This window comes from Rhinatrema bivittatum, chromosome 3, assembly GCF_901001135.1.
Source record: "Rhinatrema bivittatum chromosome 3, aRhiBiv1.1, whole genome shotgun sequence".
Lineage (NCBI taxonomy): Eukaryota > Metazoa > Chordata > Amphibia > Gymnophiona > Rhinatrematidae > Rhinatrema > Rhinatrema bivittatum.
Genome location: NC_042617.1, coordinates 37,609,323 through 37,622,542, shown reverse-complemented (window position 1 = coordinate 37,622,542; position 13,220 = coordinate 37,609,323). Strand labels below are relative to the sequence as shown.

Below are 13,220 nucleotides of genomic sequence, written 5' to 3'. Positions count from 1 at the left end.
GACCATAGACCTTGAGAATTATTATTATTATTTTACTTCTAGTTGAGCAGAGTGAAAACTCTTGTGGCCAATATATGTGCATGTATTTTTCCAAGAGATTTAATAAAAACTGATAACATGGCCTCAAACACATGAATGAAAGTGAGCTTTGTATGCCAGAATTAGCCTTTTCCACTGACCTATAAACAGTCCTCTGTGGAGAAGTGAACAATAAGATTCTTTGGTTAAGTACAGTACACTGAAGATATTTGACCACTGTTGGAGATGTACAAATCATGCTGTTGAATATTCATTACTTGCTATCTCCAGAAAACTAAAATAAAGCATAAGGGGTTTTTTTCTTGCAGTTTTCCTTAAAAAAAACCCCAATGGTTTCTGACACCTAAGTGCATTTAGGGACGATTCTTTTTGCTGTGAAATGCATGTCTGGGGGCTTATTTTATCTCCTGACATTGATCTCTTTTTCTTTCATTTATTTTCTGCAGGTTGGCAACAAGTTTGGATATTTCCCAAAAGATCTACTTGAAGTGAATCAGGTTTACACCGAAACAGAATTAGAACTACCAACAGACGTAAGTGCTCGCCTGATGTTTTATGGAGGTAGAGGGAATGAGGTTTGACCAGGAGTTGAAGGAATTGGTTTTTTTTTTCTGTAATTTTTCAAACCATCTCAAACTGGAGAGTACTTTTGGAAAATAAAAACAGTTCAGGCTTTATGTTGGGATTTTGTCTGATTCTTTGTGGTTTGGGAGGTAACATTGAGCTTCAGAGTTCATACCAATCTACAGGATATTGAATAATGCTATCAAATATCTTCAGTACCCCCACAATACTGAGTCGAGACCAGGATCTCACATTGAGTCAAAGGATTTTTATAAAGGCAATGAAACATGCCTTTTTTTTTTTTTTAAGGTGGTGATGTTTTGCATGCTTATTAATTGGCATCTCTAAGTTGACGATATGGTCTGTGCTTTGAGAGGCACACAATCTGACTTTTTTCTACAAGATTTTGCTGTCAAATAGAAATTTGTGCTTTTGTGTTTATACTACAGGCTTGCTAGTATTGCTTTTCATAAAATCCATTAATAATTGTTAGAGATGTGCATTTGTTTTGATCCAAATGGAAAAAGTGATAAATTAATCACTTTTCTGTTGTGTTTGGAGCAATGAGCTATCTATTTATTTATTTATCTGAATTCTTTTCATTTTATTCAGTTTGGTTCCATTAAAATCGAAGGGGGAAGAAAAGCAATACAATTTTTGTACTTCAAGTCAGGCAGAATGGAGTCAGTTGGGAATGGAACAAGGAATGGCAAGACTGATCATGTTTCAGCATTTTTTTCAACAGCCTATACCAGCTGGCAGCTGTATATCAGTACTTCATTTTTTAGGTGAAAGTGAAAGTAAGAGCACTTTGAGCAGTGTCCATTTTGTTTTAGTCATCCCTTTGCTGGATTTCAGAGAGAGAGAAGACAGATTCTGAAGCTTCTTGCTTCAAACTTCAAAGCTGGAGAGGAGGAGAATTGAGGTGCGAAAGGAGGAAGAGGGCTGGAATTGATATTGGAGGTCTGAGCAGGGTGGGCTTAGAAAGGAATTAGCAGTCCAGAAGTCGCAGAAAATTTGTTGTCCCCAGATTTTTGCCACCCTACTATCAGGCTTGTGCATAAATCCAGACCTTTGTCCAGGTATATGAGGGAACTGACTCCTGACTGCAGCCCACAGGCTAGGGTGGGAGGGGCTGGGGAGAGAAGCTGAGGAGAACAGGGAAGATGGAAAGCTAAGAGAGAGGAGCTGATTGAAAGCTAGGGGGCTATGGGGAGAAGAGAAGTCTGCATTGAAATAGAGCAATGGGTGTGGAGAGCCAGGGGCCTGGGAGATAGCAGAGAGAGAATATGGAACTGGAGGAGGAGGCAAAGAGTTGTGGTAGGGAAGTAGAGGGAGGTAATAGAGAAAGCAAGTGGAATCACAAGACAACTGAGAGAGCAGGAGGGGTACGAGGGATGGGAGAGTTTAAAGAATAGGTGAGAGAGAAGGATGGAGAGCTGAAATAGGGGGTGATAAAGAGATGGAAAGGACTGGAAAAGGAGGCGAGAGGGGAGATGGCCAGAGGCTATGATCAAAGTGACTAGCATAGCGGGTTTAAAAGAGGTTTGGATAACTTCCTGGAGAAAAAAGTCTAGAACAGATTATTAGCCAGGTAGACTAAGGATAGCTATTGCTATCCCTGGAAAGTGAGTAAGAGGATATGGGATCTGCCAGGATATGCAACCTGGATTGACCACTATCGGAGACAAGATTCTGGGTTTGATGAACATTGGTCTGACCTAGCATGGCAGTTCTTAACTATCTGGAGAAAGTAAAGTGTGCTGTTAGTCACTTACTGACACCGTACCTAGCTGTGGTTTGGGCTGCTACCTATTAGCAAGAGAAAGTCTGTGATCCCTGATAGAGAGATATACAAACATAACAGAATTGGTTGTCCATTTTTTATCAAGTGTTTTGCTAGTCTGTCCACAGTTGGCTTTTGAAGAGAATACTGGCAGGCTGATGTCACTGCAGGAGTATATATATATATATGATGTCAGTTTGCTCTGTCTCCATCTGCTGGTAGAGGTGCATAACCCACTGGTTCTGGATTCATCTGTCTGTCCTAAAGAAAAGGAAATTATCAGGTAAGTAGTAATTTCTCCTTACATTGCACAGGGTTGCAAATGAGTGTGAATGTTAGATGTATATGAACCAGCAATGACAATTGCCATACGATATAAATTTAAAAAGAACTTGGTTTGGCTAGCGTAACTTAAGCATATAACCATATTTATTTTATTTTATTTATTTATTTATTTATTTTATTTTATATACCGGCAACCGTTTGCACATCGTGCCGGTTTACAAGTAACTTATAAACAAGGAATATATAGGCGAGGCCTTTACAAAGAACAATATGTAACACAGTAACAAAGCAGTTACTGTGTTACATATTGTGTGAGCCCCTTCATACTATACTCCATATAGTATGAAGGGGCTCAGTTTGTCCTTAGAGTGATTGCCAGTTCAGTGTGAATTATTCCAACTGCCCCCTTTTTTTAGAGCTTTGTCCTAATTCATACTGTAAGTGGTTGCTTCCTGGAAACAAGAATTCTCCAGTAGGGGATGAGTGGTCCTGCAGCTTGCTTCCCCCCCCCCCCCCCCTAAATCCAGGAATATATGTAACAGTTTTTTTTACAGAAATGGTTGCTGTGGGGGACTGTGGAAACATAAGAGGAGAGGCCGAGACTAGAGAGCATACAACAAAGAAGATAGCAGTTGCTCTGTTCTTTCACAGTCCCTCCCCTCCAGTTTCCTGCTGGCTGCCTGAAGGAGACGGGCCGGATCCTATCTCTCAGGCCCATGCAGCATCGTGCACTCAGCTGAGTGCATGGCTTTACACGCGTGTCCAAAACCCCTCACGCAAAGAGGGGATTAGCGCATCCAAAACGCACGTCCAAACTAGCGTGTAGCTAATAGCTCCTATTGCATGTAAATTCATGTTGAGACTGTTAGCTTATTACCCCCAGATACAAAAAATTGCTGTGTAGCCACGGCGTCCATTTTAACGCTGCAAATTTAATGCCTGCCCGGGAGCGTTGGTGCGGTGCTCAAGGGCTGACAAAAAAATAAATAAATAAATAAAATTTTAAAAAATCCTAGCGATACTAAGTAGGAGGAACCACAGAAAGCAGAATTATGTCCCACTCAAGGGCTTAACAAAAAAAAAAATCCTGTTTTCTGTGGTTCCTCATAGGGAGAACCACAGAAAGCAGCTTCCCCAAGGTCTGCCCCAATCGGAACCCCTGCCGCAGTGAGTGAAGGAGTGAATACATTAATATTAAGTGTCGGGCATTGATATTAATATATTCACTCCTCCACTTCCTGCCGATTGGTCCTTTCACTGTCACATGTCATTGAAAGGAGCCGTCCTCTTTCAGAAGGCTGTCCTGAACGGGGATTGGTCCTTTCAATGAGAAGTGTCAGTGAACAGGACCAATCGGGAACAGTCCTGCCGGTGGTGGGGAGGGAGCTCTGGCCAGGCTGTTCTAGATGCACAGCCATTTCTCCCGGGCGCCCGATGCAGAGCACTACAGACGCACAAATCACTCACTGCGCGTCCCTTTTAGCTCGGCAGCTCATTTGCCTATTGCATCGAGCGCCCAGGACAGATGGATGTGCGCGCATTCCAAAAAAAAAAGTGCGCCCATCGGCCTCTCCGTGTCTTACCGGTGTACTCTGTATCTGACCATACCAGCTTACTTGCAGCATTGGCAAGGTCATCCCCGTAATCCGTATCCTGCAGGACAAGTTTCAAGGTTTCTGGCAGGTCAGGGACTAGCACCATAGGTGTTGGTGCTTGTGGATTTGTTTGTAGATGCAGCTGCAGAATTGGCTCAAACCCCTGACCCAGCTGGATCTCCGTACATGCTGGCCACTTCTATATGACCCATTAGTGAAAGGGAGCATTGCCTTACAGTCCGGCACTGTGGTACACTGATGGTTTGGGCAGCAAGAACAGAAGTGCGAGGGGCAGTGGAGATGCAGTGAGGATTAAGCGGATTCCCCATGCATTCCTGTCACCTTCAACAGCAACATAAACGCTACTACTTTGTCTTCTACCTTTACTTGCCACCATCTTTCCTGCCCTCCTGAGGCCCATAGAGTGGGCTAACCTGCCACAGGCCGTAGTTTCAGCAGTTGGCAACATAAATCAGTATCGCCCCCCCCCCCCCCCCCCCCCACACACACACACACACACAGGTTGCAGTCATGCAGTACTTTTGAGGTCAAGGGCACAGACCCATTGGTCTGGTTGGATGTCTCCAAGGTGGTCATGAATTCCCTTTCCTGCCCACCAACCAGTGTGCCTAGCGAACGGGTATTCTCGCTGGTAGGGGGCACCGCGAACCTGCATCATTCACAGCTGGCACTGGGGGTTGGTAAGAAAAGTTGGACTTCCTTAAGATCAATCCTCCTTGTGCTGTTTCCTTGAATTTCCATGTAAGTGGCAGGAGGGCTGAATACATAAGAACATAAGAAAATGCTATACTGGGTCAGACCAAGGGTCCATCAAGCCCAGCATCCTGTTTCCAACAGTGGCCAATCCAGGTCATAAGAACCTGGCAAGTACCCAAAAACTAAGTCTATTCCATGTAACCATTGCTAATGGCAGTGGCTATTCTCTAAGTGAACTTAATAGCAGGTAATGGACTTCTCCTCCAAGAACTTATCCAATCCTTTTTTAAACACAGCTATACTAACTGCACTAACCACATCCTCTGGCAACAAATTCCAGAGTTTAATTGTGCGTTGAGTAAAAAAGAACTGTCTCCGATTAGTTTTAAATGTGCCCCATGCTAACTTCATGGAGTGCCCCCTAGTCTTTCTACTATCCGAAAGAGTAAATAACCGATTCACATCTACCCGTTCTAGAGCTGTACTGAAGCGATACCCACGCTTTTTGGTCTCCGCTGCTTCCTGTGTTGTTGCTGTTGCTGCCCAGCCTGCTCTTTCTGTCCCACCTTCTTTTTTTTTTTTTAAAGTTAGAATGTAATGGTTTTGAGTGCCCTCCTCCCACCCCCCCCCCCCAAAAAAAACAAAACAAAAAAACCCTTTAACTTAAGAAAACCTTCACCTCCCATGCCCTTCTCTGAATGCAGTGGGATTTTGGTGTTTTGCTGTTGCTGCTGCCGCCTACCGCCTGGCCTGTGCCTCGTTGCCTTCCCCTCTTCTGGCTCAGCGCCTTGTCGTGCTGATGCCATTCCTTTTGCTGCCTCGCTTGCCTTGGGACGTTCGATGCCCCTTTTCTTTGCTGCCTCGATGCCACTCCTCTCGATGCTCACCCTTCAACTCAGTTCCTTGGGATGTGGATACCACTGTGCCTGCTGCCGTGCCCCCCCCTTGCTGTATGTCTGTGAGCGTCCACGTCCTTGTTTTGCTTTCCCCTGTTTGGGTGCTTTAGGGGTCTTCATGCCAGTGTTGGGGCCCCCCACCCCCGCCTCATGGTGATTTGGGGCGCTCAAGCCACTGTTGGTGCTGCTTTGGTGTTTTCTCGGGCTGCTCGTGCCACTGTTGTTTGGTGCTCTTTGCCCCCTCTTTTGGTGCCTTGGGGTGTTCGTGGTACCGTTTGTGCTGTTTTTATCCCTCTTTTGCTGCCTTGGGGTGTTCGTGGTACCGTTTGTGCTGTTTTTAACCCTCTTTTGCTGCCTTGGGGGTGTTCGTGGTACCGTTTGTGCTGTTTTTTATCCCTCTTTTGCTGCCTTGGGGTGTTCGTGGTACCGTTTGTGCTGTTCTTATCCCTCTTTTGCTGCCTTGGGGTGTTTGTGGTACCGTTTGTGCTGTTTTTATCCCTCTTTTGCTGCCTTGGGGTGTTCGTGGTACCGTTTGTGCTGTTTTTAACCCTCTTTTGCTGCCTTGGGGTGTTCGTGGTACCGTTTGTGCTGTTTTTATCCCTCTTTTGCTGCCTTGGGGTGTTCGTGGTACCGTTTGTGCTGTTCTTATCCCTCTTTTGCTGCCTTGGGGTGTTCGTGGTACCGTTTGTGCTGTTTTTAACCCTCTTTTGCTGCCCTGGGGTGTTCGTGGTACCGTTTGTGCTGTTTTTAACCCTCTTTTGCTGCCTTGCAGTGTTTATGCCATTACTTGTGCCACCTTGCCTCTCTCATGGTGGCTTGGGATGTTCTCTCTCTCATGGTGGCTTGGGATGTTCTCTCTCTCATGGTGGCTTGGGATGTTCATGCTATTCTTGGTGGCTTGGAGTATTATTATTTCTGCTGCTAATGCCTGCCAGCAAATTTCATAAAACTTGGTTGGGAAACCTTAATGGTAGAGTCAAAAAAATAGGATACATTGCTTCTCCTCTTGATTTTAATGGAATTGATTGACATGAATGGAGTGGAGGAGTAGCCTAGTAGTTAGAGCAATGGGCTACGACCCAGGGAAACCAGGGATCAAATCCTGCTGACTGTCGCTCCTTTGTGACCTTGGGCAAGTCACTTTGCCATCCATTGCCTCAGGTTCAAAATGAGATTGTAAGCCCTGTGGGGATAGGGAAATACCTACAGTACCTGAATGTAATCCGCTTTGATGTATACTTTGAAATGCCATAAAGCAGAATATAAATAAAATGAATGAGCCTCTAATCCAAACTGAATGAAACAGGAAACAGAACCGAACCCCCCCCCCCCCCCCCCCCCCCCCCAAAAAAAAAACAAAAAAACCCAAAACCTGAAAATGTTTTCATTGCACACCTCTATTAATTATATAAACGGTTAATTGGCTGTGGTCTGATTGGTAGGACTGCATCTCACTATCAGTGTATTTCTCCATTTAAGATTTAAGGAGTAATTTTCTATGCGAATCGCATGCGAAAAGGGATTTTTCGCATTCGATAGCTAAATCGGGGCGGGTTCTGGGTGGCGTTCGCACCAGATGGGGAGAAGTCGGGGTGGCACCGGGGCGGATGCCGCGAAGACATCACTGACGGCGAAAAGGTAAGGACCCTTTTCGCCACCAGTTTCGCGCCCAATAGCATCACCTTTTACGATGGCGCTATTGGGTGTGAAAGCCAGCAGCGATTGCACTGCGGAGGTGCGATCACTGCCGGCTTTCGCAGGCCCGCCCCCCCCCCCCCCCCCCGTTACCGTCGGATTTTCTAAGGTCTGTGACCTTAGAAAATCCAGGCCTTAGGTTGCTTATAGTATAATTGGTGGCACTGCTGCCCTGTGCTAAACTGAATATGAATCTGCCCAAGGTGTATTTTCTGGCTCTCCCATTGAGAATATATAGGCCCACACTTTTACATAGATTTAATAGTTTCTTCCATTTTTGTTAACTACAGGTTAACACAACAGGTGACCCCCCCCCCCACCCCCCAAATGAATTGTGAAAACCAACAAGCTTTTGTCATATTTCCAATTGTTTCGTTTTGAGAGCAAAATAGGAAACTTCATTGTAATTTCCTGTTATGTTTCTAACACATGCACATCCCTATTTATTAGTATATGAATCTGAAACAAAGTATTTATTTATAATGTTCTGGTTACACTATTTTGCAGAGATAGTTACAAGTACTACTGTTTGATGTTAGAAGCAGAACATTACCAGTTAATCGCACTCTTATTTTTTAATTTTCAGGAAACTGATTTTGTTTGTTTTGATGGAGGAAAAGATGATTTTGATAATTATAATGTGAATGAACTTTTAAAGAAACCGGAAGAGGCTGGTGCACAAACGGCAGATCCTTCCAATGTTGAACCTAGTGTAGAACTCAAAGAAGAATCTGAAACGGAAGACGAACGTAAAATCCTAGAAGTCAAAACTCAGGAGGAAGACACCGATGACAGCTCTGAAACTTCAAAGGACAGAGGCCTTGAAAGTGAATTAGATAAGGATATCATCTCTACTGATATGAAAGCACAGGACATGACTGAACATTTGCCTTTAATAAAGGCAGAAAACACAGAGAAAACACTACACGTGAGCAGTAATGATGAGCTCGTCGTAAATCACAAATCTGAAAATTCTCAGGGAGACAAAGATGTTTCTCAGCAATCAGAAGAAGCACTGAAAAAAAGTTTACAAACCCCAGCCATTAGCCATCCCGAAAATCTCAATATTTCTCAGGATGAAGAAGCTATACAATCAGATAAAGAGACTAAAGAGGCAGACACACATACATTGTTAAACAAAGAGATGTTATCAAACTTGAAAACTCAACTAGGTTCAACGGCAGATGCTATTGTCTCCAATGATGAGACAACTGAGTGCACAACCTCTATGAATATAGACTTTGAAGATCAGACTTTACAGCAACAGGATGCAGAAACAGAGGATGAAGCTACAGAGAATTTTGAGAAAATACATTTGTTATCTTTTGAAGCAGCAGTAGATAAATCAGTGGGTGAAAAGGAGGGCATGGGAGAATCATCAGCTTTTCCCAAAACAGGTGCACAAAACAGTCCTGATGAAGAGATCAAAATAAGTAAAGAGGCTGTAGAATCACTTAAACATGGAAAAGATGACAAAAGCATCTTGACCTCTTGGGGGGACACCATTTTTGCTATTGTCAGTGGTGGTGAACAGACAGCTCAAGTCACAGACCCAAATAGATCAGTTTCTGATGAAGAGAGAGAAGATGAGGAGGCGGCAGTACCAACTGTTACTGCAAAAGAAGATGAAATTCTTTTACTTGGTATGGAGAAGACAGAAACTCAACAAGGAGACGCAGCAGATGAACATTTAAAAGAACAAATCAAAGAAAACTTTAATACTGAAAAGGAAGTCCAAGCTGCAGATATTCTCGATACATGGAACAGCCCTTCATTCGTTCAGGTGTTTGACACGGAACAGAATGAAGAGCATTTTACAGTCAGAAAGAAAACATCTGCTGAGGAACTGCAGAACACACCAACAAAAGATTCAAGTGCTGTTAATGTTCCTGGAATTAACTCTGAGTTTCAGCAATCAGTTGAAACCAAACAAGATACTTTAGCACCAGATCTTGGCAATACAGAAGGAACTGCTATCCTCAAAACTGCAGAAAAAATTGAATTCCAAAGGGGGAATGAAATGGGAGAGGAATTCCAGGGTAGTCTAGAAAACGATGCATCTAGAAACTTGTTTGACAAAATTATGGACAAGCATGAAGATAATGGCCAAAAATCTCAAGAAGAACTACAGAATGCACCCAAAATTGAATGGGAGGACACCAATTTGCCCAAAGGTGGCAAAGAACGTATAGCATCAGCTAAGGAGGACAAAGAAACAATAGAAGCAGAGGGAGAGAATTCTAGACTCACCTTGCTCGAAACTGAGCAACAGACTAATATTTTTATTTCAGAACAAAGAGAAAATCAGAGAGAGGGGGAGGAAGCTGCTTCCGAGGATGAAGACCTTTCAAAGAAACAGATAAAACTAGCTGCAGAGTTGTCTAAGCAGCAGGCTGAGGAGACCAGCAAGCACTCGGAGGAAGCTATAGGTCAAGAGCTGCCGTCAGATGATGAGGAGATAGAAGAGCAGGAAACTAGCAATAAAGATTTAATAGACGAAAAACTTTCTGAAAAAGAGACTACCGTTATTGCTAGTGTTGACAAAGAAATGGTCGTTCAAGCAGCAGCAACCGGTCATACCAGGCATAATGAGGACCAAGGTTTTGATACTGATTCAACAGGAGAAGAAACCATAGATTCAGAATCTATACTTGAAGAGGAAGTTATTATAATGATTGAAGAACTGCTCGAAGACGAAAATGCTGCACATGCCAAACTGTCAAAAGAGGCACTTGCAGAAGATAAGAGTGATTTAGATGCAGACGGCATGGCCCCCAACCTAGAAATAAGAGATGAGTCTGCAGCAGCAAACGATGCATTTGAGCAAACTAGAAGAGAAGGCAGTGTGCATGTTTCAGATGAGATAAATAACAAAGAGGGTATAAAAAATGAAGGACCAGCTGAAATTACAGAGATGCTAAAAGAGAGTGGCCCTTCTCAAAATGATTTGTTTGAAACCCCTGGATTGACTGAGACAGATAGGAGTGAACTTGGGACTCCAGGAACAGACAAAGAAACTTTGCCAAATGTTGTCGGTTCCCTAGAAAATGCAATGCAAAACATGAAGAGTGGAGAAGCCAGTATAGGTCTGGAAAGCAAATCAAATTTTAATGTAACAGAGGAGTCTGAAGGAGATGACCCAAAGGATTTAACAGCGAGAGCGCAGACAGGGGATAAACAGTCTGAAGTTGCTGCAGTGTTCATTGAGGAGCTGATACATGAAGGAAATGACAATGAGACAATTCTAGAGCCAACGTATAGTAAATCTGTGAAAGACCTCACCATTATCAGAGAATACTTGGATGAGAAGCATATAGAAAGACTTCTAAGATATATTGGGCTCCAGAATATTTTTCGAGTGGAAGCCATGTTTCATGATATGGAGTCTGAGCTGAAGCTTGCTTGGAAGGATAACCAAGATCAGGAGGACATCGAAAAAACTTTGGATCAGATACTAGAATCTTCAGAATCCAACATCCTGGACGTTGTTGAAAAGATTTTAGACTCTATAGAGGTAGCAGATGAAGATCAGATGCCTAAAGGAAAAGACAAGTTCGATGATGAATATGTCATACTGGATGATGTACAGGAAATAGTCTATCGGCTAAGACACAAACACAGGATGGATGGTGATGGTACTCTACTGGCACCAGGAGTTCAAGTACATCCAGGTAAATATAAATGAGTACATGCTGGTGCTATCTCTTACTAAATGAGTGTCACCATATGCGCGTTAGGCGTGAGGAGGGGCATGTCAGCTAGACAAGGCATGTGATTAGCTGAACACAGTATATTTAATGCTATAGAATGATAAAGCAATGGAAGGTTCACATGAGTTTCTGAGGATCACAATTGCAATTCCCATTGAACACAAAGACTGATTTATTCTAAATGCAGCTGTGGGTGTCTGTGGTATATATAGCAAAATTATGTCCATAAAAGTTGGCTAAAGCATTTGCTCATGAAAATAAGGCAGGTTGCATATTAAGCAGATTGAGCTAGTTCTTCTGCTTAGGACACATGAGTGCTGGCTACTGGATAAGGCCTGAGTTTGTGGAAGTCTTAAAATAAGATGATAAAGGCAACTGGAGCTACACGAATACCACATGTTTCCAGGAGTAGGAAGATAGGTTTTGTTTCATAACACACTTCATTTCTCCTTTCTAGCCCAGCATCTTTTGGCCTGCAAATTGAATTAATATTACCAGTGCTATTAACAGAAACATTCAAGTTTATTTTCAGTGTATTTTAAATATCAAAGGGTGTTCTCTTCAATCATATTCAGTTTTGGAGTGTAAATAATTTATTTCATCTTTCAGTTTCAAGATGTATTGTAAATCTAATCTTTTTGCTTTTAATTGTCAATAGGTATGGATTTATGTAAAGTAAGATACTATTTTCAAGATGTTAGCTAAATTCTTATCAATGGGAAACTCAATATAACCTGAAAATTAGCCCTTTTTTTTTTTTTAAATTTCCATTGGAAAGAAAATCTCAAGACCATGTGAATTTAAATGTATACAGTGTGGAATAGATGATGTAAATACATGTTCTTAAATTAGGATCAAACTCCAAAAAATTAAATTATGCTTACCTGATAATTTTCTTTCTTTGGAATCCTGCTAGACCAGTCATTGCATATATAATTTCCCTCCCTCACAGCTAAGGGAGACAGAGGGCACATCTTTTATGACATCACTCTGGCCTTTTAAGGGAGGTGTGGTTATGGTGCAATCCTAGTAGCTTACTGCCAAAACACACTAATCATATGAAATACCTCCAATACCCAAATCAGAATCTCACTACAAGGTACTGCAGTGTGCTCCAAGAGGTGAAACATAGGGAGAGCAGAGAGAGAGAATGAAGAATGCTACCAGGCTACATCACATGGTGTGCTTAGACCCAATATTCCTCATTGCCCTTGTCTTCCTGGGTAGGAACTGGACTGGTTTAGTAGGACTCAAGCAAAATTTAACCTTGCTTATCTTTCAGCTAGACCAGATATTATGTATGAGAATTACTAAAGCTTCCACTTGTTGGAGTGGGAGGAAGATTGCCTTGGCTTATAAATCCAACTTCATGAAGGTGTGTAGCAAGGACTATGGGGTGGCCCTGCAAATTTCATCTGGAGAAATTGAAGATTCTTCATTCCACAATGCTGCCTGTGCTCTTGTTGAATGGGCTGTCAGTCCTGCTGGAGCTTGTCTGCCCACGACCATGTAAGCTGAGGCTATTGTTTCCATGCTCCACCTGGCTAGGGTGGCTTTGGATGCTCCTTCCCCTTTCAGAGGACTGCTGAACAATACGAATGGTTTGTCTGTTCTCCTAAATGCATCTATCTCCCTTAAGTACTTCAACAAAATACAGCAAACATCTAGCTGATGAAGACATTAATGGCTGGTTAACGAAACAGATTGGTTAATAGATACTGGCTACAATATCATGGTCTCCGAGAAAAAGACAAGCTAAAGGTCTCTGCATGATAGGGCTTGCAGTTCTGAGAGAGAGAATTGCTACTAGTAAAATTGTCTTCAGAGTGAGGTCCTTTATCAAGGCCTGCCTTATTGGTTAAAAGAGTGGCTTGACCAAGGCCTTTAGGACTGTTGAGATTCCATTGGCAAAGTAAGGGCCTTTCACAAATTG

General features: G+C 42.8%; 1 protein-coding gene across 5 annotated transcripts in view; it reads left to right on the top strand.

Annotated features, from left to right (window-relative positions):
- MIA3 (MIA SH3 domain ER export factor 3) overlaps positions 1-13,220 on the top strand; it is a 246,190-nt gene that overhangs the window by 28,498 nt on the left and 204,472 nt on the right. For all 5 annotated transcript variants that reach the window (XM_029593146.1, XM_029593144.1, XM_029593143.1 and 2 more), the window contains exons 3-4: positions 486-572; positions 8,164-11,248. In XM_029593146.1, the coding sequence (XP_029449006.1) occupies positions 486-572; positions 8,164-11,248 (3,172 nt within the window). The remainder of the gene's footprint in view (positions 1-485; positions 573-8,163; positions 11,249-13,220) is intronic.